The sequence below is a fragment of the Panthera onca genome, chromosome E3, assembly GCF_046562875.1.
Source record: "Panthera onca isolate mPanOnc1 chromosome E3, mPanOnc1 haplotype 2, whole genome shotgun sequence".
Taxonomy (NCBI): domain Eukaryota; kingdom Metazoa; phylum Chordata; class Mammalia; order Carnivora; family Felidae; genus Panthera; species Panthera onca.
In genome coordinates this window covers 1,850,454-1,876,804 of record NC_138354.1, presented here as the reverse complement: position 1 = coordinate 1,876,804, position 26,351 = coordinate 1,850,454, and the positions used below count along the sequence as shown (strand labels likewise).

Below are 26,351 nucleotides of genomic sequence, written 5' to 3'. Positions count from 1 at the left end.
AGGCTCTCACTGGCGGGTGCCTGCTGTGGCTGAAGAGAGGCGAGTGAAGGGGGCAGCAGGACATGCGTGTCCTGGCTGAGAAAGGAGAAAAGAACATTTTGGGGGGCAGTGGTGGATTTGAGGAAACCGCATTACGATACCTTCCCCTCGGCGATTGCCGTTCTAATCGCAGGCGGGAAGGTCAAATTTTAGTTTTCTCTTTTTTAATGCCACTATGGTACATCTTTATTTATTTTTTGGTACATCTTTTAGATTACCAAGATCACTGCAGTAACGCTCCAAAGAGGGTTTCTGAAGAAAGTCTTACTCAACATGTGTCTGTGTACAAAAGCCATCCAGGGAAGTGTCCATTAGCAGGAAATAATGTGGCAATTCTCTAGGAATTGATGCTAAGGATAGAGTAAAAAAACCCACAGCAGCATGTTTTGTGAATAGGGCTGTTCTTCACGCTGTTGACAATAGCAGGAAACATCTCATGGGAGAAGGGCTACGTGACATTTAGTTGCATACCTGAGATGTGATACAATCGTTACAGGTAATAGTACGTTTTTAGGAATATAGAACGGTTGTAGAGTAAATGGAAAAAATTCAAGATGAAGTTTTGACTTCGCGGCCACTGTGTTAGACACAGACCCTATCAAGTGGTGAGGGGGACACAGGGAAAACACTGGGTGGGGGGCACTGCGTGAGGCAGCTGGGCCTCCTGCTGATGGCAGTGTGACGTGCGTCAGTCATTTTGGAAAACGGGAAATATTTGCTAAGCCGGACGTAAGAAATCCCAGGATCCAGGAACTTTAAGGAGCATACCCAACAGAAATGAGGGGTATGTGTCCACCAAAGGACGTGTGCTAAGTGTTCATAGCAGCACCGTGTGTAATAGGAAAACCCTGGGAACTACCCAGGTGTCCAGCAGCACGATCAATAGGCCGATCGTGGCCCGATCACGCAGCGGGGTCTGTAGCAATGACAGCTGCGTGCGGTGACATGTATGGGCCTTGCACGTCGTGCTGAGTGGAAGGAGTCAGAAACGGGGGAACTTACGGATTGATTCCGTGTATATGGCGTAACCACAGACAGAAATAATGTGTGGGTTAGAAGGTGGCTGGCACCCTTGGTGGGGGAGTGGCCGAAAGGCAGCGGGCGTGTGTCCCGTTTCTTTATGTGGGTGCTGCCCCGATATAGCTATGCCGGTTCATTGACTTGAACAGATTTGATAGGTACACTCTTCTGTACTCGTGCTCTGTTCCAGTAAAAACAGAAAAAAATAATTGTGTCTGTTGTATACGACAAAATACAATACTTGCATGCACTTTACAGACACTTACGGACACGTGGAAAGCACAGAGACCTGCCTGGAGTGGATATCCTTCAACTCTAGGACAGTGGTCACCTTCAGATAGGAAAGGGGGCCAGGGTGGGTGTGCATCTGTGACGTGTGTTTTGTATTTAAATTTTTTTTCAGAAAAAATATGACACAATGTTATGAAATCTCCATGGTAGATACACGGAATATGATATTTTCTGTACTTTTACGTCTGTTTGAAATGTTTCACGACGAAAACAAACGTAAGTGCATTTAAATGTACGTGGGAACACAGATTGAAGGGAAAACCATGTTCATGGTGATTATGTTACGTGAATGGCTAAGGTTTTTGCGTTTACAGAAAATTTGAAAGAAACGTCACGTACACACATGGAAACACACTTTGTATTTCAGAAACTGCCTGTGTGTGTCTGTTGATCCCTGTGCACGCGGAGAGCACGTGCAAAGTGAACACGGATGTGTACAGATGGTAGGGGTGGGGGGCTTTCTGTATTTAAAAGCCTGGGCGGCTCAGTTGGTTGAGTGTCTGACTCTTGATTTCGGCTCAGGTCGTGATCTCACGGTTTGTGAGTTCAAGCCCCGTCTCGGGCTCTGTGCTGACGGCTCAGAGCCTGCTTCGGAGTCTCTCTCTCTGTCTCTCTCTCTGCCCCTCTCTCCTGTGCTGGCTCTCTCCCTCCCTCGAAATAAATAAACGTTTCAAATAAGATAGCGTAATGGCACGTGAAATGTTCTTGAAAGAAAACTGCGTCTGAAGGGTAGCGAAACCGAGGCTGTGACAGCCTCTGTGTGTTCGGGCTCGAGTTAGGGCTCGTTCTTGAAGGACTGTGTGCTGCACACGCGGGTGTCCCTGGTGTTCCCTGGCCACCCGGCCGCCGAGCTCTCTGTCGTGAGGCCATGGCCACCATGAGGACCCGGACACTGTCGCTTCTGTTTCCTGAGAGCAGCCGAATTTCAGAAGAACACAGTAGCTTAGGGCAGTTTTTGAGGGTGAGCCTGAGGAGGAGTGTCGCTGCTGAAAATCGAGGACTCCTGCTGGGTCCGTTCCCTGTAACCTTGGAGGAAGAGCTGTCACCTGGAACGCTGCTGTCGCTGCTGTCTCTGATGAGTGAGCAGAACAAGGTGGCAGCACATACGAACCCCTGGTCTGTGTCCGGTCTGGGCCGTGGGTCTAGGCGAGGCCCTGAGGTCCTTCTTCCGCTCGTCCTACGACAGCGGTTCTCAAACTGGGGCCTCTGGACGCTTGTTGGAAACTTAGGTTCTCAGGCCCTACCCTAGACTCTGGGGGTTCAACCCAGTGATCCTAGTGTGTTTCTTTCTTTCTTTTTTAAATTTTTTTTGTAAATGTTTATTTTTGCAGACAGCGAGAGAGAGAGCATGAGTGGGGGAGGGGCAGAGAGAGAGGGAGACACAGAATGGGAAGCAGGCTCCAGGCTCCGAGCTGTCAGCGCAGAACCTGATGTGGGGCTCGAACTCACGAACCGTGAGCCGAAGTCACATGCTTAACCGACTGAGCCACCCAGCCACCCCCGAGTGTGTTTCTTTAATTGTACAACATACGTGGCATAAAATGTTAACCATTTTCAGGTGTGCAGTTCTGTGGCATTAAGAACATTCACATTATTGCGCAGCCATCCCCACTGTCCCTCTCCAGAACTTTCTCATCTTCCCAAATTGAACCCCAATCAGTACTGACCTCCCTCCCCCTCCCCCAGCTCCTGATACCATCACGTACTTTCTGTCCCCTTCAGTCTGACGACCCAGGGACCTCGTGGGAGTGGGTCCCAGTGCACGTCCTCCCGTGTCCGTGAGTCTGACGACCCGGGACCTCGTGGGAGTGGGTCCCAGTGCGTGTCCTCCCGTGTCCATGAGTCTGACGACAACCCCGGGACCTCGTGGGAGTGGGTCCCAGTGCGTGTCCTCCCGTGTCCGTGAGTCTGACGACGACCCCGGGACCTCATGGGAGTGGGTCCCAGTGCGTGTCCTCCCGTGTCCGTGAGTCTGACGACCCAGGACCTCGTGGGAGTGGGTCCCAGTGCGTGTCCTCCCATGTCCGTGAGTCTGACGACGACCCCGGGACCTCATGGGAGTGGGTCCCAGTGCGTGTCCTCCCGTGTCCGTGAGTCTGACGACCCCGGGGCCTCGTGGGAGTGGGTCCCAGTGCGCGTCCTCCCGTGTGTGGTTTGTGTCACTCAGCCTCCCGCCCTCCTTGTTCATGCACGTGGCGGCCGGTGCCAGGATTTCCTTGCCTGTTAAGGCTGAGTGATAGTCCATCGTGTGGCCGGACCACGCTGTGGTCGTCTGTCGGTGGACGCGTGGGTCGCTTCCACCTCTCGGCCGCCGGGAATCCTGCCGCCGCGAACGTGGGCGAGCGGGTGTCTCTTCGGGCCCTGCTTCCGGTTCTTCTGGGGATAGACCGGAAGCGGGATCGCTGGTCACGTGTGCTTCTGTTTCGTGAGGACCTGCCCCGCCTTTTTCCTCAGCAGGGCGCTGTCCGTCTCCGCCTGCCGTGTCCAGGGCGTCCGGTCCCTCCGCGTCCTTGCCCACACTTACTTCCTGACTTTGGATACTAGCCGTTGTACCCCTCAGTGTCTGGTCAAGCCCAGCAGCGGACCCTGATGCATGTGCCGTCTCTCGCCGGTCCCCGTCCCACGTGCTGGTGAGCCAGCAGCCGAGGACGGCAGTAGGGACAGATCCGCGTGGTGGTAGAACGGTGAACTTGGAGGCCATCAGAACACACCTTCCCGCCCACCGTGCTGCTAAACTCGGACGGCAGGAAGCTTCCTCCCTGGCTGCCTTTGGAGGACACGTGACCTGCCCCGGTCGAGAAAGCCCTTTACCCCCCGGGGCTCTCTGCAAGCAGTGAGACCCCGGGGAGGGCCGAGCTGGGGCATAGTTGGGTATCTGCGGGTGCTTGGTGCTGTCCCTCCACGGCGGGGCGGCTGGCCGGGCTGGGTGCCGCCTCCTGTGTGTGTGTGGGGTCCCCTGGTCTGTGACTTCTGCGTTGGTCAGCATTTGCCGGGGCTTGCTTTCATGAAGTGAGGGTGTGCGTGACCGCATGCTCATCGGGCAACTCTTGTTGGTTTCCCGAAGCTTCGGCCTGTGGCGAGTGAGGAAGGGCCCCTGCTGCCGGGGGCTGTCCGGACACAGAGGGGCTGGACCTCTCTGGGGGGCGTGCCCGTGGCAGGACTGCTGCCCAGAGGCTCTGATGGAAATACGGGGGGAAGGACAGTGGGCTTTGTGTGACGTTTCATTGCTTTTCGTTTGTGGATAGCTGGCTTGGAGAATCCCAGAATTTCGGAGCCGGACACGTTGAATGCTGCTCACTGACCGTTTCCCTGTGTGCGCTGCAGAGCGGCAGAGGCCCACGCCGGGGGTCCCGCGGCGCGCCGGTGGCTGGCTTGGGAGTGACGCCACTCCCCATCAGTGCCTGTTCCTTCAACACCTGCCAGGCTGTCTTACAGTCACCTGGAGCCAGCACAACTCTGTCGGTTGGCGAGGTGTCCCCCGGGGTGGAGACTGGGCCTCATCCCTGCCACCCGTGGGGCCTCGCTCCGCGGGCCAGCCTGGATCACGGCCCCGAACACCTATTGCTACGGGCAGTTGGTTCTACCTTTTAGTCCACAGATGCACGAAAGTGGTTCGGAGTGGAGCACGGTAATCCCGAAGGGAGGCAGGGGCTCACTCACTGATTTCTAGCAGGTAGTTACTTTGAGCTCTGGTGTCTCATTTCCCACAAGGGCCGCTGGGGCAGTGTGGAATCAGCCCGAGGCGCTGAGCCTCCGGGTCTGAGAGCCGCTTCCTTCCAGCTTCTCTCGGACCGTGAGTGGCATTTCAAGGCAAGGCTTTGAACTGGGTTCTGGGTTGAGTCCAAACCCTGTGGTTGAGCAGTTGTGTCAGAAGGGTTGGAGCAGGGAGGGAGCACCGCTAGAGAGGCCTCTGAGGGTTTGTTGCCGACGAGGGCCTGGCCCTGGGCAGGCAGTCTTACCCCTGCGTTTTACTGGTGGTAAGCTCGGAGGGGGTCGCTTGCCGGGCACACACTGCTAGGAAATGAGGCACTGGGTGTCAGCACACACCCGTCTGAGGTCAAAACCCATCCTTTGTCCGGAGCCTTTCAGTATGGGGCCTCGCTGCCTCTCTCGGAAACTGTTACCTGTTGGGGCGGGGTGGGTGGGTGTGCACTTCGTTTTCCATCTGATAAGGGTATTAAGTCCTGTCAGTGAACTTGACATTTACTCCCACAGAAAACCAGACCCTTTCTCCCTGAATTTCTGCCCTTTCCACAGTGTGTGGTCTGTTGCATGACAGGTTAGCTGATCTGGAATGATCTGTTTTCCTTCTTAAACATTTCAAAAGACATGTCCCAGTTTAGGAAACTGATACTTGGAATCATAGCTTTCTTGAGATTGAAACTTCTCCAGGACCACCTGAGTGGCTCGGTCGGTTAAGCGTCTGACTTCAGCTCAGGTCATGATCTCACGGCTCGTGGGTTCGAGCCCCACGTCGTGCTCTGTGCTGACAGCTCAGAGCCTGGATCCTGCTTCGGATTCTGTGTCTCCCTCCCTCTTTGCCCCTCCCCTGCTTGTGCTTGCTCGCTCTCTCAAAAATAAATAAACATTAAAATTTTTTTTTTTTTTTTTTGAAATTTCGACGAGAGGGGGCACCTGGGTGGCTTAGTTGGTTAAGTGTCCAGCTCTTGGTTTCGGGCTCCGGTCGTGATCTCACAGTTCGTGAGTTTGAGTCCTGCCATCGGGCTCTGTGCTGACAGCATGGAGCCTGTTTGGGATTCTGTCTCCCCCTCCACCCTCTCTCTCCCTCTCTCTCTGCCCTTCCTCTGGTCACTCTTTTTCATTCAGAATAAATAAAATATATATAAAAAAGAAAATAGCAGCTTGGACAACATGGTGACCCCGTTAACAAAAGTAACAATAAAATGTACCTTTTGGGTTCTGGCTTTTAAAAATATATATATATATATATATATACACACACACACACACACACACACACATATACGTATACATTTCTTTCAAAGAGTGCGAGCATGAGTGGGGGAGAAAGAGAGACAGAATGTCAAGCAACCTCCAAATTCAGCTTGGAGCCTGATGCAGGGCTTGATCCCACAACCCTGGGATCATGACCTGAGCTGAAATCAAGAGTTGGACACTCAACTGACTGAGCCCCCCAGGCGCCCCTGGGTTCTGACTTTTAGATTTTCTTGTGGTCAGAGTTCAGGTTCTTCAGCAGCCTGTGATCCTTTGGTAATCATTACTGAGCTAATATGTCTTAGATTAGGTTACTTGACCCATCAGGAAGAGAACAAAATCAGTACAAGCTTGGTGCTTCCCAAATTTTCTTTCCCGCATTACTTTTATCTTTCCTCTGTTCTTCCGTTATTACCTTGTTTTACATCAAATAGGTATTTTCTAGTGTACGGTTTAAATTCCATTGTTTCGGTTACTATATTATTCCTGTTATTTTCTTAGTGATTGCCCTGGGAGTACACGTCAACATGTTAATGTGTAACAATCCTGCTTGGATTAGTACAAGTTTAATTTCAGTGGCGTGTAGAAATCTTGCTCCCTTACAGCTCCCTTCCTCTCCCCATTCTGTTATCAGCTGTGCAGATAGTTTGCATATAAACTGTATGCTCCTCAAAACAGATTTACGATGACTGCCTCATACGTTGTCTTTTAAGTCACCCAGAAAAACTTACGGATAAGTTTCTACTGCCTTTCATATTTACCAGTGCAGTTACCTTTACTGGCATTCTTTCTTTCCACACGTGGATTTGTCTCTCAGAAGAAACAACACGACTGGTAGTGCAGAAGTGAATTGGCTGCTTTTACTCGTCTGGGGTGTCTTATTTTCTCCTTCGGTTTGCAAGGATAGTTTTGCTGGTTGTAGAATTCTCAGTTGACTCTTCTGTCTTCCGGCACCTTGCGTGTGCCATCGCACTGCCTTGCGGCCTCCGTGGCTTCTGAGAAGTGAGCTGTTCATCTTGCCCGGTTGCTGATCTCCTGGTGCTTTCAAGAGTTTCTCTTGGTCTCTGGACACAGAATGGTGCAGTTTGAACCATGCCGTTGTGACCTGTCTAGTTGTGAATCTCCCTGACTTTATCTTGGGTGGGTTTTTTTGGGTTCCTGGATTTTAAAAATCAAATTTGGGAAAAATTTGGCAGTTCATTCACCTATTCTTCCTGATCCTCTCTCCTGGGCCGCTCATGTTGATGATGATGGTACAGTCGGTGGTGTTGGTACAGTCGGTTTTGTTGTTGGTGCAGTCGGTGATGTTGGTACAGGTTGCTGAGGGGCTGTTCGTTCTTCTTCATTCTGTTTTCTTTCTGTCCTCCACACCGGACAGTCTCAGTTGACCTGCCTTCAGGTTTGCTGATTCTTCCCTCTGCCCACTCAGATCTGCTGTTGAACCTTGCTTGTGAATTTTCCATTTTGTTTATTGAGCTTCTTGACTCCAGAATCTTTTCCCGCTCCTCTTGTACAACTTTGGTCTGTTTATCCATATTTTCTATTGCTGGGACTGCTCTCCTCCTTTGCATTAGTTCTTTATTTTATTATTATTTTTAATGTTTTTATTTATTTTTGAGAGACAGAGCATGAGCAGGGGAGGGGCAGAGAGAGAGGGAGACACAGAATCTGAAGCAGGCTCCAGGCTCTCCTGAAGTCGGACGCTCAACCGACTGAGCCACCCAGGCGCCCCTCCTTCAGTTCTGTCGAATGAGTTCAATGCCTGGCCTTTCTCGGACAGTTTCTGGTGGTGGTTTTTCCCTGTGTTTGGCTGTACTGTCTTACTTCTTTGCGTGTCTTTTACTGTAAACTTCAGTTGTGAACCTGACAGTTTAAATAATACAACGTGACAGTTCTGGGGAAATCACATTTTCCTCCTTCCCCAAGGTGTTGCTGCCGACCATTGTAGATTTATTTAATGACCTCTCAGAACGAATTCTGTGAAGTTTCTCGTGTGAGTTGTGTGTGGCTGCTCTAACAAAGCAGCACACATGGGGTGGCTTGAAACAACAGGAACGTGTTGTCTCCCAGCCCTGGAGGCCCCACGTCTGAGATCCAGGCATGGGCAGGGCTGCACTCCCTCTGAACCCTGTAGGGGAGGGTCCTTCCTGCCTCTCCCAGCATGTGGTTGAGGCTGCCAAGGTGTTCTTGGTCTGTGGCCGTGTCCCTTCGGTCTCTGCCTCCGTTGCCATGTGCCCACCCCCGCGTGTCGGGTGCCTCTGGGTCTTTGTGTGGTCTTCCCTTTTCTTTTTTTTTTTTTTTAACATTTATTTATTTTTGAGACAGAGAGAGACAGAGCATGAACGGGGGAGGGTCAGAGAGAGAGGGAGACACAGAATCCGAAACAGGCTCCAGGCTCTGAGCAGTCAGCACAGAGCCGGACGCGGGGCTCGAACTCACATACCGCGAGATCGTGACCTGAGCCGAAGTCGGACGCTTAACCGACTGAGCCACCCAGGCGCCCCAAGTCTTCCCTTTTCTTATGACAACTGCAGCCATACTGGAGGAGGGGCCTCCCTCCTCCAGTATAACCTCAATTTCGCTAATTATTGCATCAATAAATGTGCCCGGGATTGCCACAGACCTTCAATTCCCAGTGTCCTCAAAGAGCTGGTTCTGACCATTTTTGCTTCTGTAGAAGAGAGGACTCTTCCATTTACTGATGTTGCCTTTTATATTTAAGGCGTGTAGAATTGTCATTACCTGCCATGCAATTCACTCATTTAAAGTGTACAATACAGTGTCGTTGGTGTGTTCACGGGGTCGTGCACCCATCGCCACGATCACCTCTGGAGCGTTTTATCGTCTCCCCGAGAAACCCCCTATTTTCCAGCGGTCACTGCTCATTTCTCCAGGCGTTGCCCCCCCTGCCCCCGGCTCCAGGCAGGCATCCGTTTGCTTTGTTTCTGTAGGTTTGCCTCTTCTGGAGATTTCCTGTGGATGGACTCACCCCCTGCATGGATTAGTTCCCTTCCCCTGAGGTTTTCAAGGTTTACCCATCTTGTAGTGTGAACCTGTCCTTCATTCCTTTCCACGGCGGAAGGAGTCTGTTGTATGGATGAAGCACTTTTGTTTATCCCCTCACTGTTGATGGGCGCTTGGGGTTCTCCACTCCGTGGCTCTCACACCTGGTGCTGCTGTGGGCATTTGTCTCCAGGTCTCTGTGTGGGCACACGTTTTCATGTGGCTTGGGTGTATTTCCAGGAGGGGAGCTGCTGGGTCATATAGCGGCTTCGCCTGTGACACCGAGGAAGCGGCCGACTGTTTTTGCCTCGCGTAAGCCTCTGCCAGCATGAGCGAGACTTTTCTGCACCCTTGCCAGTGCTCACTGGTCTTTTTTTTTTTTTTTTTAATTAGAGCCGTCACAGTGGGTGGTATCTCACTGTGGCTGTGATTTGCATTTCCGTGCCGGTTAATGGTGTTGAGAATCTTTTTATGTGCTTACTGGCCACTGGTATATCTTTGGAGGGATGTGTATGCAAATGCTTTGCCCATTTTAAAATTGGGTTATTTCTCTCTCTGTCTCTCTCTTTTTTTTTCTAGTGCGTTGTAAGAGTTCTTTGTCTATTTCAGATACCAGTACCTTCTCAGATACGTGATTTGCAAATCTTTTCTCTGATAAAAATGTTCTTTCTCCATTACCTTTTAACTTGATTATTTCCTGTTTTTCCACATATTCTGTGCTCTCGTTACCTAAGACTTTGTTTTCCCCCCAGACATGCTACCTTTCACTCGTGAAAGTGTAGTAAATATCAGTAAATAGTCATTCAGCCGGCTTTCCTTCAGTGCCCTTCTAAGTGCCAGGCTCCCCCACCGCCAGCATGCATCCAGAGCAAAGCTGAGGGCGTCTGTGCCCCCCGAGTTCGTGTCCTGGTGCTGTGTCTGGGCCCCCTGGCTCATTACCTGGGTGCTATTAAAGTTAAGTCACGGTGTATTCCAGTTCGCCCTGGAGTTTGGATCCTCATAGATTGTGCCCGGCAGTGGGAACACTTGGTAGCCACGAGCTGAATGGGTACTGCTGAGCCCAGTGTCTCTGTGTTGTTCGTCACTCACTTGAGTGAGTACTTGAGACACACGTGCCGTCTCGTTGACCCAGGGTGTGTGTGGTCCCTGGAGACTGGGTCAGCGCAGTTCTAAGGCCACCAAAATAGTTTCACATGGAAAGGGGCTGGGTTTTAGGAGGGGAGAACAGGTACCGTCTGAAGCTGTGGTCTCCACATTTTGGCCATTAAGATATTGGGGACTCTTGATGTACACATACCTCATACACATATATACACGTGTACACACATTCGTGCAATATACGCACACCATGTACGTATATGGTCATGCACACGCTCACTACTCACACTTTTATACACGCTTGCAAATACACACCTGTACACATGTACACCCCTGTATGTATATACACATACACACTCATGTACATGTGCATTGATACACATACAGACTCATGTACGTATATACTCATACACACTAATGTACACATACGTACACATCCATGTACACACACACTCGCATGCTTATATACAGACACTTGCACATACACTCGAACACATGTACATCCCCCCATCTACACATACACACTCATGCACATGTGCATTGATACACATACATACCCATGTACACATATACACAGTACTGTATACACACATACACACAAGTGTATGTACCCCCCCATATACACATAAACTCACACACACTCAAGTTCACACACATATACATACCCACGTACATATATACTCTTACACGCACACACTCAGGTATATACACAGACAGACTTGCACACACATTTATACACATGTACACATACACTTGTATACACATATACTCGTGTACATTCACCCACTTGTACACACACATACACATTTGCACATGTAATACGCATGCAAATATATGCACACATCTATACACACGTATTTTAGTAAGTTACATGCACGCACTACTCTAATATTATGTTACATGTGTTATGATATCACAAGAATATAAGTTTGAAAAGAAGGGAACAAAATGCAAATAGAATTATTAATATTTTCTTCTTGCGCCCTGGTGGATTGTTTTGACCCTAGGATATGTGCTCTCACTTGGGAGCTTACCGCTTGTAGAGCACATAATATTTAGTTTTCGTGTGGACTTTTTATGAGGCCCTTGGGGTTCCCAAGTAAGCATTAAGGCCTTAGTTTATTTTTTTTCTTAAGCTTTAAGGTCAATTAAAAGCAGCTACGTTTTAAATTCTAAAATGCTGAGTAATTTCAGAGATGAAAGTAATCTGGCCATTAATTCTGTTTAGAATGTAAACCAGAATCTTAAAGTGTTATTTTAAGAAGTAAATCATAAAAAAGCGATATAACCATGTTGTAGAAAATTTTGAAAAAGAAAAAATGTACACTTTGTTGTGGTTACTTATAGCAATAGCAATGTTGATCAGACTCTGACCCCCTCTCGCACTATGGGATACCTTTATTATGTATGTAGCGTATGTACGTATATATATATTTTAACGTTTGTCTTGAGAGAGCACGAGAGCATGTTTGCTTGGGCAGGGGAGGGCAGAGAGAAGGAGAGAGAATCTCAAGCAGACTCCACACTCAGCACAGAGCCCGCGGTAGGGCTTGATCCCATGACCCTGGGATCATAACCCGAGCCGAAACTGAGTCGGACGCTCCACCAACCGAGCCTCCCAGGAGCCCCTATTATAGTTTTTAACCGAAAAGAACTCTTTTTCTTTCAAACTCTATACTAAAAGCCAAACTGACTTTTTCCTGTGACGTCCGTGTTTTTTAGCCTGGAATCTCTCGGACCTGTGTTTTGCTGCCTTGTGAGTGATGTGTAAGGAAGCTGAGGTTTGAGGGCCTAATTCTTTGACTTGTGTGATCAGGAACCGTGGCTCTAAGCAAGATGTGGGTTTTTACCTACATGGAATTGGAATCATTGCTTTGCCACGTGAAGTCATGTGTGTTCACTGTGGAAACAGTGGGAGAGAGAAATTCCACGGCTCTTTCCTTAGTTTGAACCTCCTTTTCGACTCTAGAGAAAAGGAGGGCTCTTTTGCACGTAACTTGTGAATAGTTCACTTCCTTCTATTCCCAGGTTGAAAACTAGATCTGACTGGTCCTGGAAAGCGGGGTGTGTTTGCTGATTCACGAGCGGGTGGACGCCTCACGGCGTGGGGACTTTTCGGAGCACAAGCTCCGCGGCCTGAATGAACGGGGGTGATGTGGCCACAGTCCACGTGCGAAGCTAGCACGCGGCGGGGGCAGGCCCGCCGTGGCAGCCTCTGCTTCCGAGCAGCCGTTTTTACTGGCCGGTCGCCTTGTCCCCTGCAGACTTGCCAGCGCCCCAGGTCAGCGAGCGGAGGGACCCACACCCCAGTCGAATGCAGATGCCGCAGGGGAACCCGCTGCTGCTTTCGTACACCCTGCAGGAGTTGCTGGCCAGGGACACCGTGCAGGTGGAGCTCATTCCCGAGAAGAAGGGCCTCTTCCTAAAGCATGTGGAATACGAGGTTTCCAGCCAGGTAAGGGGCAGAGCGCGTGTGTGCGTGTGTGTGTGTGCGTGCGTGCACGCGTGTGTGTGTGTTGGGAGGAGGTGGGGAGGGGCGGGGACACGTTAGGGCACGGGTACGAGGCGGAGAAGGACCGCAGAGAGTCTGCGCTGGGCTTAAAGGTGAGACCCAAAACTCGACGCTCAGAGCCAGGGTGCCCAACAGACGTCTTCAGAGCCTGCGTGTGCGTGTCCCTGGGTTCTGTTCTGGCTCAGCCACACCCCTAGCCCAGCCCGCTCCCCTCTTCCCTGCGTCTGGGATGCTGCTTCGTAGGAGCCCACTCGTCTTCTGAGCACAAGGTGCGGGCACACGCCGGCCTGGGAGTGGTTTTGTAGTAACTGGGAAATCCTGAGGATAGAGTGGGGGCTTCCGGCGGCGAATCCAGTTTGGAGGGCAGGACTGGTGTGTCCGCCTCATCCCCACTAAGGACGCCGTCTGCCCTGTTATCCTGCCCGCCGATATCGGACTTCACGAGGCGTCTGGCACCAGGACTGCGAGTCTGCATGGACTGATATCCCTGTCCTTCTGTCCTTTTTCTAAATCCCGGTGCCGTTAGAATAAATACTGGGGGCGGGTGTGTGTGTGTCTGTTCTCTTTCTATATCCCAGTGCTGTTAGGATAAACATTGGGGGGGGGGGGAGGGATTTATTCTTCACAAACTGAGGAGTAAGTCATTGACAAGCCGACAGCATCCCTGGGTCTTGTGCAGCCCCTCTGTGTCAGTGGGGGATGTGCAGGGACAGGTAGAGCAGGGCCCCACCGGCGAGAGGGCCGCCCTGGTGGTGGGGCCCCGCCACTGTCAGGCTTCAGTCGTCATCCAGGGAGGAAGTGAGTTTTCTGAATCGAACAGCCGTGTGTATGTGCCATGGGAACCCAGAATCACAGGGTGGTTTCTTTCTTTCCTTTTTTTTTTTTTTTTTTAAATGTTTTTATTTATTTTTGAGAGAGAAGGAGTGAGCAGGGGAGGGGCAGAGAGAGAGGAGAGAGAGAGAATCCCAGGGAGGCTCTGCAGTCAGTGCAGAGTGCTCGAACTCATGAAATGTGAGATCTTAACCAGAGTCGAAATCAAGATGGACACTTAACTGACTGAGCCACCCAGGTGCCGCTGTATTTTTTTTTTTTTTTAATGTTTTCATTTATTTTTGAGAGAGAGCAGGGGAGGGGCAGAGGGAGAGGGGGACAGAGGATCTAAAGCAGTCTCCAGGCTCTGTGCTATCAGCACAGAGCCCAATGTGGGGCTCCAGCCCGTGAACCGAGAGATCATGACCTGAGCCAAAGTCGAACGCTGAACCAACTGAGCCACCCGGGCGCCCCAGGAATCACAGGGTTTTTGTTTCATGGTGTTTCCAAGCTGCGGTCACCGAGGCCTGTGAGTAAACTTAGTTCTCCCATGCCCGTGGGTGCCATTCCCCCAGGTGACGACGCATCAGAGGGGCGTGAGGTTGGGCTTCTGGCCCTTTTCCGGCTCAGTAACGTAATTCCTTGAGCACGTGTGTCGTCTCGTAAGGAGGCAGCCCTGCCGGGCGGAGGGATCAGCCTGCAGGTGTTCAGGCCGAGGGGCCACGCGTTTTGTCCTGCATCCTGCTCGCCAGAGGCTGGGGCAGATCCAGAGGGGGCACGACACATGCAGTCCCCAGCACGTGGCACAACTGACTTTGTGTTTTTCTTCATGTAGCATGTTTAATTTTTTTGTAGACTTTATTTTTAGGGGGTAGTTTTAGATTCACCGCAACGTTGAGCTGAATGGACAGAGATTTCCCGTAATTCCCCGCTCCCCCCCCGGACTCCCCCGTTCTCGGCGTCCCCCAGATGGTGGGTTTGTCGCGGTCGGTGACCCCACACTGACACGCTGTTCTCACCCGGAGTCCACGGTTCGCGGGAGGGTCCCTCTGGGGGGGTGCACGTTCTGTGGGTGTCCACCGTCCCGTGTCCCTCGCGCTGTTCGCCGCCCTAAGAGTCCCCTGTGCTCCCCCTGCTCCTCCCTCCGCCCTGAGCCCCGGCAGCCCCTGTCTTCTGTCTGCACAGCCCCGCCTCTTCCAGGGCGTCCTGTCGGTGGAATCACCCGGCCTCTCTCACTCCGCAGTATCATTTATCACCAGGGCAGCTTGTATACTTCCCAGGCTAGCGGCTCGTGCGTCCGTCGCGTGGGCCCTTCCAGTAGGTCCAGGTCGCGCCTCTGTCGCGTGGATCCCTCGTGGCGCCCGCGGTTTTATCAGCCACGGGGCAGACGGACTTGCAGTCGGACGTCCGCTCCGTCCGCCCCCCTCGTCGGGGTCTGGTCTGTGTCGGCCGCTGGGCCCGGGACGCCGTCGCGCCGGTCGCGCCGGTGTTGGGGCGTGTGTGGGAGGACGGCCCCGGCCCCCAGTGGGGAAGGCCTCCGGCCCGAGCGCTGCCTTTGAGGGTGGGGTGGGTGCCGGCTTCGCGGCTGAGCGCTCCGTGAAGACCGCGGTGGGGGCTGGACGTGAGGCCCGAGCCGCGCGGCGCCGGGAGGGAGGAGGGCGCCCGTCCTCGCCGTGGAGGCCCCGTGAGCGGGGATGCGGCCCCGCGTCACGCGGGCTCCGTCTCGGGGCGGGGGATGGGAGGGAGGGGAGCGGTGACCCGGGGAGGTTTCCGGCGTCCGGCGTGAGCGCGGGCCCTCTTGTCTTCTAGCGCTTCAGGTCCTCCGTGTACAGACGGTACAACGACTTCGTGGTTTTCCATGAGATGCTGCTGCAGAAGTTCCCCTACCGCATGGTGCCGGCCCTTCCGCCCAAGAGAGTGCTGGGAGGTAGAGCGGGCTCGGGCGGGGCCGGGGCGCCCGGTGCGAGACGTGCGCGGGAAGGCCGGGCCAGCTAGGGCGGGTGCCGCGGACACCCTCGTTCCCCGCCGGTGGCGCCCAGCGCTCACGCTGGGGACCGGCGAGGGGCGGCTACCGTGGGCTACGACAGAAGGGACCTGGGCTTTTGCCCGGCACGTTTCCGGACGGCCGGGGAGGGGGGGGGGGGGGCAGGGGGCGCGGCGCAGGCTGCCGGCCGACCCCTCGCTCTCGGTCTGCAGCCGACCGCGAGTTCATTGAGGCCCGGCGCAGGGCCCTGAGGCGCTTCATTAACCTGGTGGCCCGGCACCCCCCGTTCTCCGAGGACGTGGCCCTCCGGCTCTTCCTGTCCTTCAGTGGCCCGGTGAGTATCACTCTGCTGTGGGTGCGCCCCCAGGCTCCCCACGTGAGTGGCGTTCCTAAGCGTGCTTGTTCTCCTGCCCTCCTCGTTTGGGGGCCCTCGGGGAGTCTGCTGCCCTCGTGGTGCCAGGAGTGACATCCGCTCTCCTCCCAGATCACGGGGGTGTAACGTTACGAGGCGCCCCTGGCTTTGGCTTGGCAGGATTTTGTGTATCCAGGTAGAGGGTTCTCTGCACGGTCGCCGTGGGCACTGAGGCTCGGTCGCAGAGGCTCTGTTTGGGAGGGGTTACGACGGCAATGCTCGAGACCCCAGATCAGGATGAGCGATTTCTGGGAAGTGAAAAGAGCCACCTTAAGTACCACTGGAAGGCTGAGTTGAGTTATATATTTTTTTAATGTTTATTTTTGAGTGAGAGAGAGAGAGAGAGAGAGAGAGCACGCACACAAGGGAGGGGCAGAGAGAGAGGGGAACACAGGATCCCAAGCAGGCTCCAGGCTCTGAACCTTCAGCACAGAGCCCAACACGGGGCTCCAACTCACGAACCGTGAGATCATGGCCTGAGCCGAAGTTGGGCGCTTACCTGACTGAGCCCCCCAGGGGTCCCCTGAGCTGAGTCTTTCTAGTGGAGCTGCAGCATAGACCTGCTGCCGGGACTGTCTCCACGTGGACGTTAGTTTCAGTTAGAAACCAGGCGGCTGTGGGCGTCCCTCTGCTGTCTTGCAGCGTCCTTGTTCACAGTTGTGGAGGAAGTCACTGCCTGGTCCCCAGGGCGGCCGGCTCCGCCTAGGAAGAGGGTGGGGTGGGGGTGGGGCCCCAACGCGGTAGCTTTCCCTTCCCCAGGGACCTAGGAGGGGCTCGATCCCACACTCACTTCCCCCGCAGGAAGATGAGACACACCGAGACCCTCCTTGAGAAGGCCGCTGGCTTTCCCTCTATGCCAGCCAGGGGGTACCTGTCACCTTTGCCTCTTTTATGGGACCTAAAGCAGTCGTTCAGGGGACGTTTCTGTGACTACCTGCCCTTGAGCTGGGAGTGTGGGTCTTCTGAACGCTGGGTGGACAGGTTCCTTTAGAGCAGGGATCTTCATTGCCACAAGAGGAACGTGGTGGGACGTGGGAGCTATACACGGCTCACGACAGGGGAGGGTGCTGCTAGTCGTGGAGCCGGACGGCGCCCCCATTCTAGAGGCATGAGGCTCCTCTGACCCCTTGTTCTCACACAGGTAGAGTGTCCCTATGGCCTCCTTGACTCTTTCCTCTGGTAAAACGAGAGAATTGAGCCAGATGGTCTTCAGGGCCTGTCTGAAATTCTAGAATTCCTTGACCCACAAACAGCTGCATGTTAGGATCTTTGCCTGTGTTTCCCGTGGCTCTTTGTGGGTCCTTGACGTGGACTGCCACGGAGGCCTGGCCCCTGTGTGCTGCCCACCAGCTCTCCCGGGGCTCCGTGGGCCTGGGGCCCGTGGGTCTGTGTGCAGGGAGAAAGAGACCTCGTCTTTGGTCCCTGTGCCCCACGTGGGTGGGACCTAGCGGATGCGACGAGCCCGACGGCAGCAGCACGGATCCCGTCCCTGCCGTGTGCGTGCAGTCTCTGTTTCCTGGAGACGGGTCTCCCCTCCGGAGCTGCTGTTAGGTCAGGCCTTCCTGTCTGTGGACGGCCGTCCTGAAGGTGGAGGTCAGTGGAGAAAAGTCCGGGAAGAGATTCTGGATACTTACGTGAGAGCAGATCCGTGGAAACCTGGCTCTCTCGAGGAAGGACTACATCCTGCCTTTCGCTGACTTAACGGGTCTCAGGCAGACGCTGCTGCGGCTGGAGGATGTGGCGTTTCTGTCTTCCTTTCGCAGGACGTGCAGAACAAGTTGAAGGAGTCGGCTCAGTGTGTTGGAGACGAGTTCATGAGCTGCAAGCTGGCTCCTCGGGCCAAGGTACCGCTCCCGCCGCCACCCTCGCCCCCCCAACCAGGGCGGCGACCGCGTACCAGCTACCGCCCTGGGCCTCCCCCGCGTGCTGGAGACGACACGAAGGCCCGCGGCGCGGTTTTCTCATCGGCTCTCCTTTCAGACAGCGGGTGTGCCGCCCATTTCCCAGATGGGGAGACAGGCTCAGAGAGGCTGTCGTCTGGCAAGGTCCCAGACTTCTGAGCGGCCTGCCCGGACGTGACTGAGGCTTTTTGTGATTCGGGCAGACACTGGCTTCGTCACTAGCTTCTCGGATTTCAGGGGAGTGATTGTCACATTGGTTTATTTTAAAATTTAGCTAGTCTGTTCTTTTTTTCAAAAAGAATTAAGGTAGCTGTTGGCTAGCTTTTTTCCTTTCCTTTTTTAAATTTTTTGATGTTTATTTTGAGAGAGAGAGAGCCAGAGCGATTGGGTGAGGGGCAGAGAGAGGGAGAGAGAGGATCTCAAGCAGACTCTGCACTGTCAGCACAGAGCCTGGCGTGGGGCTCGATCCCACAGACCGCGAGATCGTGACCTGAGCTGAAACTAAGAGTCGGACGCTTAGCTGACTGAACCCCTGGGCGGCCCTCCTTTCTTGTTAAACTGCTTCTCCGTACAGAAATACATGTATCTTACCTTCATTTCGTTCCCTAAGCAGCCTGTTTTCTAAGCATTATCTAGTTAATGTTACGGTAAACGATGGTTAATATTAACAGGTAGTTAACAGTAAAGCTGGTGAGAAGTTGATTCTTGGGGGAAAGTGAGGGCCCGTGGGAAGCCCTGCCTCGAGGGAAGGGTTAGGACTTTGTGATTGTCACTCTGAGCTTGAGGACTAGTACTTGAAGGTTAGTACTTGAGGATTAGTACTTGAGGATTAGTACTTGAAGGTTAGTACTTGAGGATTAGTACTTGAGGATTAGTACTTGAAGGTTAGTACTTGAGGATTAGTACTTGAGGATTAGTACTTGAGGATTAGTACTTGAAGGTTAGTACAGGGGTGTGTTTCGGCAGGACGTCAGTTTGATCCGGCTTCAGCGGACACTAGGGGCCACTCTGCTTCGTGTCCGTGGTGTGTGGGTGATGATGGGCTGTTTCTTTCCTGGACCGGAAGGGAGGCCCAGCGAAGTGCCCCCGTGGCCTGGCATCTGGGCTCACTGGCTGCTCAGTGGGTACCATTCTTCCCCTGCCGGCGGTCGTCTTTTCCCCAAGGCACTTCTCGGCCAGTAACCCACGGCCTTCTCTCCTCCCTGTCAGGACTTCCTCCCAGCCGACATCCAGACTCAGTTCGCCGTCAGCCGGGAGCTCATCCGAAACATCTACAACAGCTTCCACAAGCTTCGCGACCGGGCCGAGCGGATTGCGTCGAGGGCCATCGACAATGCTGCTGACCTCCTCATCTTCGGGAAGGAGCTGAGGCAGGTGCCCCCAGCTCTGCAGGGCTCGGTCAGGTGGGGAGGGGCCTGCCGACGTCCAGGCAGAGGTGCTTGCCCAGAATCCCTTCCGTTCTGACCTGGTTCACTTTGGAAAGGGGAAGCAGAGAGTTGGGGAAATGGGCAGTGATGTTAGGAAGAAGAAAACTGGGGCATTTAGGCAGGGAAACGTGGATCCCTCAATACGTGAGTGTGCGCCACTGTGTCACACGTGTGTCACATGTATGTCACACGTTCTCCCGAGGTCGGGACTAGATCTGAGAAGGGGTTGATTTCACTTGGAAAAGGACACTGAGGGCTGTTGTCAACATGACTCCGCCCTCCCCCGCAGGCGCTGGGGGTTGCTGGCCGGGACCGGTCCTGAGGTCTGGGGGAGGGGCTGAGGCCCGGGCTTTCGGACGCATGTCCTGGATCACGGGTTGTCGTGGCGGACGGCCAGGTCAGCTCCCAGGCCTTGAGTGTCTTGTCCGTCTCTTTTTCCCCTAGTGCTTTAGGGTCTGATACGACCCCGCTCCCCTCCTGGGCCACTCTGCACAGTAGCACGTGGGGGTCCCTGAAACAGGCACTGAAAGGCCTGTCTGTTGAATTTGCACTGCTCGCCGACAAGGCCGCCCAGCAGGTGAGTGAATTTGTTCTCCACGGTGTCCGTTCCGAAGAACATTCTGTACCTTGGGAGCACACGCGGGACATCTTCTCACGTGCACTTCAGAGGTCAGAGTCTGCGGCGAGTGGATTGCCGGGCCCCGCGGGAACTGCCCATCCCCGTCAGTTCCGAGCGGCTTCCCGTGAGCCGTTGACTCTGAAGACGGTTGCTGATGACGAAGACAGATGGGGTCTGATCTTCGGAGGGTTGACTCCGCTGAAATCAGACGCTGTAACTGCCCTGGCAAACGTAATCTCGGGCTTCCTCAGATACCTGTGGGTGGACCAAGTAGTTCCCGCTGTGCTGTCCCAGCCAGCAAGTATTTGGCCCCTCGGTCACCTAAGAGAACAACGAGTAAGCTGCAGCACCCCGCGAGAGCCCCCTCGTACCCCCCAGATACCCGGTTAGGCTCCGGAAACGTTTCCGCCATCCACACAGGTGCGGTGTGGTCGTTGGGGATCGATTGGAAGGTGCGGTGTTCAGTGACAGCCGGAAAGGCTCATCTGGGTGCTTTTATGCTGTAAAACTGCTACATGACTCTGAGGGTGAGCATTTGCTGCCCAGTTCTTGGGGAAACGGTCTTTCCCTAACCATCTAAAACCATCTAAAAACGGTAGCTGGTTTTAAATAAATTAAAATGATGTACTTGGGAAAGCCTTGCTGCCTCAGACGCAAAGCTCCTTAGTAGCAAGCCGGAGAACACAGTGACGGTGGCCGATCCCCAAGCGTGGAATTGGGGGATTTTCAGGCTTCGCGTGGGGCCCTCAGGGGCCCAGGATATCTCTGAGTGTTGAAGAAGGGATCTGATCTTGTTGCGGGTAGGGAAAGTCCCGGGTTTTCTTCCTCTGTGGTTCTGGTGCCTGTGTGTTCTCATTAGAAACTGGTGTTGGCATTTCTCGGAATTGGTGCCGGGCCCGGTCTGTGTCCAGGTCTGCGTGGCGCCCACGTTTCCACCGCGGGGAGGACCGGGCACGTGGTGTTGGAGGTGTGGCCGCGTGGGGAGGGAGCCTGCTCCGTGCGCGGCCGGTGTCTTGTGCTGGGACGTGGCTCAGGTCCCTTTGGTCTCGGGCCTGTTTCTGGTCCGTGAAAAGGAGGGGGCTGGATGAAGTCATTAAAACACTTCTCATTTAACCTGTTGAACTTTCCTCGCAGCTGATTGTAAAACGGAAAAGTGAAGTCATCCTGGTTGCGGGGATCCTGGGCCCCAGACAGCTCCTTCTTCAACAAGTAGCCTCGTGGCAGGGGTGGGGGTGTGTGTGGGGCGCACCGTGAGCCCCCCGAGGTCACGCAGAACGCGGGGTGGAAATTCCAAACTGCCGTCTCCGGTGGTTTCCGACGGAGATTTGGATGCTGGGTTTCTGCGTTTGAAGAGGGAGACAGGGTTCGGGCTTCTGATGTGCAAGTCCGTAGTTTGAAGTTCCCCCCGGCTCCGAGATTCTCTGATATCTCACGGAGGCTGCTTTGAAATGCGACGTCTGAGGAAGTGCCACTTCCTGAACGTCGCTCTCTGTCCGCGGTGGTTTTCACGGTGAAGTGGAATTAGTGTCGTCTTAATGTGACAGTGGATCAGAGGCCCGTCAGGACTTTGATCCAGCACAGCCGGGGTTCTAGTCACTCTGGCCGTGTGAGCAAAGGCATGCGAGGGAGGGTTTTCCTCACTCTGTCTCCACGCGTGCTGGTTTTGTTCTCTGCCGACTGTGAGGAGATCTGTGTCACCGCAGCCCGGCGAGACCGCTGAGACCCAGAGCGGGCCGTTTCCCTGCGGACAGGATGGCGGTGTGGGGTCTCACGCGTTGGGGCATCAGACTAGAACGAGGACCTGGGCGCCAGGGACGCGAGCAGGAATGACCCCTCAGGCCCTCCTGCTACTAGACGGGTTGGGGGAGGCTCCATTCTCCTGGGCCCCCCTGCCCGCTCAGGAAGGAACGGGGCACCTGTGGATCTCTGGTGTTTTCCTTTCCAGGTTTTAAAAGACTGAAACACTGCTATTTTCCTGTAACCTTACTGGCTGGAATCTTGGCTATGGGCGTGGGTTGGAGTGGCCCGGGGCCTCTGAGGTCATCGGGCTGGAGTCCTGGGGTTCCCTGAGTCGGCCGCAGAGCGTGGGCCGGAACCGCTGGCTCGCAGTGCCGTGCTCGTAACCCCCTCAGTCACGTCCTTCTATTCGCTTCTTCACACCTTCTGCCGCCTTCCGGCGGCACCCTCTACACGCTGGGCGTGATGTGCAGTTTACGAGAGGCGCTCTTCATGCTCTGCCACAGCTGGAGCTCTAGAGGTCGTAAAAGGGCTCATTTTTGCGAGGAGCCGGTGCTGCGCCTGGGCGAGGTGCTCGGCGAGTGTTGGGAGCTGAAGGACGTAAGCCGTACCGGAGCCCTTCAGGACACGTGGCCATGAGCACAGTGTTAGCATTGGGTGTTCCCAGGAGGCCAGCCTGGCCCCAACCGTGACCGTGGCTTTGGCGGGCCGCGAGGCCCAGTGGTGTTGAGCGGCGAGCGCAAGTGGACGGGTGACCTTGGAGGCCCAGGACGTAGCTCTCGCCTAGCCGCTGGCTTCTCTGGCTCCCCTGCCTTGTGTGGGGGGGCTGTCGTGTGGGAAGGGGGCTCTTCTGCAGAGCTCGCTGGTGGCCGTCGGGGGAGGGCCGGCTCAGGCCTGCAGACGGGAGGCCGTGCCCGGGCCTCTGGGTCCCGTGGTGCTCGGTGTTGGTCACCCACCCTTGTTTTCTAGGGCAAACAGGAAGAGAATGACGTGGTGGAGAAGTTGAACCTATTCCTGGATTTGCTGCAGTCCTATAAAGTGAGTCCGGCTGTTCCTTGGCCAGGGACGGAGCCGTTGAGAAGTCTCCCGTGAGCTTTCAGGGCTTGACTCCGGGGGAGCGGGAAAAGAGCCGTGAAGCCGGGGCCGAGGAGGGAAGACCGTGGGTGGTCTCGGCGGGCACTGCAGGGGTTCCGGCTGTGGCCTGGCAGGCGTGCGGACAGGCCTCTGGCTTGCCTTGGTCTGCCCACGGAGGGTGTGTGGGTGTGTGCACATGCACACATACACGTGAGTGTAGGCTCACGTGAGTGCGTGTGTATAGGTATGTGTGTATGTGTGTGTGTGTGAATGTGCACGCATGTGTGCATGCATATGTGTATGTGCGTTCACGTATGTATGTGAACCTGTGCGTGTGTGTGAATGTACCTGAGTGAGTGTACGTGTGTATGTGTTAGGGTATCTGTGTATATATGTATCTGTGTGTACATGTGAATGTGTGTGCACACGTATTAATATGTTTACCGGTGTACGTGTATGCATGCACACGTGTGTATCTGTATGTGTGCACGTACGTATGCACACGTGTGCACGTAGTGTGCATTTTTGCGTGTGTATGCATGCACGCCTGTACGTGTGTGCACGTGTGTGTGTGTGAGAGCACGCGTGAATATGCTAGGTCCTTACAGATACCGTGAGGGGCTGGCCTGGTGCTGAGGGAGCTTGCCCCTTCCACGGGCAGAGATTCCAGGAAGTCTGACTCCAGACTTCGTAACTGTCGCAGCACTGGTGACAGGTTGGATTGCCTGTGAAGCCAGAGAATCCTTCTTGCTGAGCTCAAGGAGAGGGGGCCTAGTGCTTTGAGGAATGTTCCGAAGGGATTTGTCTGTTAAGTTGGATGGTGGCCAGGCAGCCTCGAAATCCCAGCACTGGCTCAGTGGCCGATATTTCCCACAAGACTCCCGATTGAGGTTATTTTAGGGCTGCAGGGAAATGCCCGTGCAGCTTCCTCTTGGAGACTGGTCTCTGTGCTGCTGGAGGCACACGGCGTTCTGACACTGGGCTGCGTGACAGGCCGAGGTCCGGCGCTGTCCCGGCGCTCTGGCATCTTCTCTGTGGACAGGCCCCGTCTTCCGTGTGGTTTTGGTTTGTGGTGCCGACTGGCACCGCGACCCGTCTTGGTCGGACCCTGGGCCTGGCCCCAAGCCGCTCCGTGCCGTGAACACTTCCCGGGCAGGGAGGGAGAGAGTGTGTGCCTGAGCCTTTTCTGAGGCGGGAGGGGCTGGAGTGTGAACGGCGTGGAGGGAGAGGCTCCAGTGTGAATGGCGTGGAGGTGCTCGAGTGTGAACGGCGCGGAGGGAGGGATTCGAATGTGAACGGCGCGGAGGGAGAGGCTCGCGTGTGAATGGTGCGGACTCGGAAGCCTGTGTCTGTTGCGTAGTCTCCTTCCCGTGCTCCCTTTCACCTGCTGGCTCCCACGGGGGGGACGGCTCCGGGTCCCTTCCCGCTGGGGGCCGAGCACGGCGCACCTCCCTCCACAGGACCTGTGCGAGCGGCACGAGAAGGGCGTGCTGCACAAGCACCAGCGGGCCCTGCACAAGTACAGCCTGATGAAGCGGCAGATGATGAGCGCCACCGTGCAGAGCCGGGAGCCCGACTCCGTGGAGCAGCTGGAGTCCCGCATCGTGGAGGTGCTCCTGGCGCGGGGGGTGGGGGGAGGGGGCGTGGGCGGCCTGGGTCTGCCCCGCTGGGCTGGGCTGCGCGCCCGGCCTGGTGGCCCCCCCGGAGCTGGACTTCCGGCCGGTCCCGGGCTGGCTCCCGCGCGGCCGGGACGACGTCGCTGCCCGGCTGCTGGGGTAGCCGGCGGCGGGAGGGCCGCCCCGCCACGCCCAGAGCGGTGCTTTGTGCTTAACCCAACTGAGCCCCCCAGGCGCCCCCGGAGCGGTGCCGTCTGGATGCCCGGTTGGCATGAGTGGCTGGCGTTTCCCTCGGCGGTGGTGCGGGGCGGGGCGCGGGCTGTGCGCCAGCGCGGTGCCAGGGCGCCTCCTTCCTGTGCAGCAGGAGAACGCGATCCAGACGATGGAGCTCCGGGGCTACTTCTCCCTGTACTGCCTCCACCAGGAGATGCAGCTGGTCCACGTGTACCTGCCCCTCACCTCCCACATCCTCGGTGCCTTTGTCAACTCTCAGATCCAGGGGCACAAGGAGGTGGGTCTGCCTGCCAGCACCTTTCTGCCTGCAAGTCTGGCACCCCGCAGCTGGCCCTGCAGGGTCACCGGGAAGGGCAGGGAGCTGGGGGGTGAGGGGGTGGGCACGGGACCTTTCAGCCCGCCTTGCTCACATCTGCTAGTCTCACACGGAGCCCGAACTGCAGGGGTGAACTTGTCCACGCTATTCTCGTGGGAGGGGGCGGGACTGTGGGAGACAACGAAGGAAGCATTTCTCTTCTCCCGGAGGAGTTTCAGAGTCGGGGTAAAGCAGAGCGTCCCCCAGGACTGAGACAAGAGACGGTGGGGAATCAGTCAGAGGAGGCAGGGGTCGCTTCCTGAAGACCCCCGGTCAGCGTCCTCCAGGTGGCGGCTCATAAGCGGGGATGAAGCGCTGTGCTTGTCCTGAGGCTTGGCAAGCCGTGCTGACACCTGCCTGGCCCCCGTGACCCAGAGCCGTGTTGCGCTAGCCAGGCTTGGCCTCTTTGCTTCTCAGACGGGGCCGGGTGTGTCCTCTCCGGACAGCCTGGAAGGCTGGGTGTCTGCAGGGTTGAGGAAACTTGTAAACGGTTCTCGGGTCGTTCTGCTTTTGCTGGTGCTGCCTTCAGACATCGTGTGTCCCGGGTTCCTTCGACGCCTTTAGTTAGCCCTGGGGGCGCAGTCACCTGCTCAGGGGCCCTTGATAACAGTGGGGGAGCTTGGGCCACAGCTTGTAGAGCCCCGGCTCTGTGCCTGTTGGAGCTCTGGGGCCTCGGTCGTGTCCTTGAACCTCCACGATCACCTGGGGACCTGGAGGGCGATGGGCTGCAAGCCGCTGGGGTCCGGGTCTGTGCTGGGCCCACGGAAGACTACAGCGTCCCTGTCCCCAGGGACCACACTGACCAGTGGGGGGGTGGGGGGGACCATCCTGACTCAGCCAGCTGGGGAGGAATGGGCTTCTCCCGGACCGGGAAGATGTGTGTGGAGCCCCCATGTGGGGTGGGTATGGTTCTGTCTGGACGGACAGCGCATAGCAGGAGCTCCGGTGTGCAGTCCATAGCACTCGTGGACGACATCTTGGAGGCAGGGTGAGGGGCTAGAAGGTGGAGGTTGTCAGTCCGGCCGGGGGCATTCGTGAATGAGCGTCTCAGCGGGCAGCTCAGTCTCTGGTCTAGAACCAGTCATGCCGAAAACACCTGGACGGCTTGTCGTGGTGGACTTCGGGATTCCCCTTACACCAAGCCATCCGAGGCGGAAGGGGATGAGAGCAGGCAGCGGAGGGGCCCGTGGCGCCGGGGGCAGTGACCCGGGTCTCCGGGTGGGCTGTGTCCGGCTTCTAGGGGTTTTGCGGGGAACGGACACA

At 55.4% G+C, this 26,351-nt stretch overlaps 1 protein-coding gene across 4 annotated transcripts in view; it reads left to right on the top strand.

The window, feature by feature from the left end:
* SNX8 (sorting nexin 8) overlaps positions 1 to 26,351 on the top strand; it is a 53,122-nt gene that overhangs the window by 26,547 nt on the left and 224 nt on the right. For 2 of the 4 annotated variants that reach the window (XM_060649673.3, XM_060649671.2), the window contains exons 2-10: positions 12,672 to 12,862; positions 15,539 to 15,656; positions 15,926 to 16,047; positions 17,889 to 17,969; positions 19,236 to 19,396; positions 19,898 to 20,030; positions 22,779 to 22,847; positions 24,344 to 24,493; positions 24,861 to 25,010. In XM_060649673.3, the coding sequence (XP_060505656.1) occupies positions 12,722 to 12,862; positions 15,539 to 15,656; positions 15,926 to 16,047; positions 17,889 to 17,969; positions 19,236 to 19,396; positions 19,898 to 20,030; positions 22,779 to 22,847; positions 24,344 to 24,493; positions 24,861 to 25,010 (1,125 nt within the window). In that variant the 5' untranslated portion in view covers positions 12,672 to 12,721. Of the gene's footprint in view, positions 1 to 12,281; positions 12,400 to 12,671; positions 12,863 to 15,538; positions 15,657 to 15,925; positions 16,048 to 17,888; positions 17,970 to 19,235; positions 19,397 to 19,897; positions 20,031 to 22,778; positions 22,848 to 24,343; positions 24,494 to 24,860; positions 25,011 to 26,351 lie in introns of those variants that run through there. The other 2 variants (XM_078440494.2, XM_060649672.2) reach the window with 2 other exon arrangements.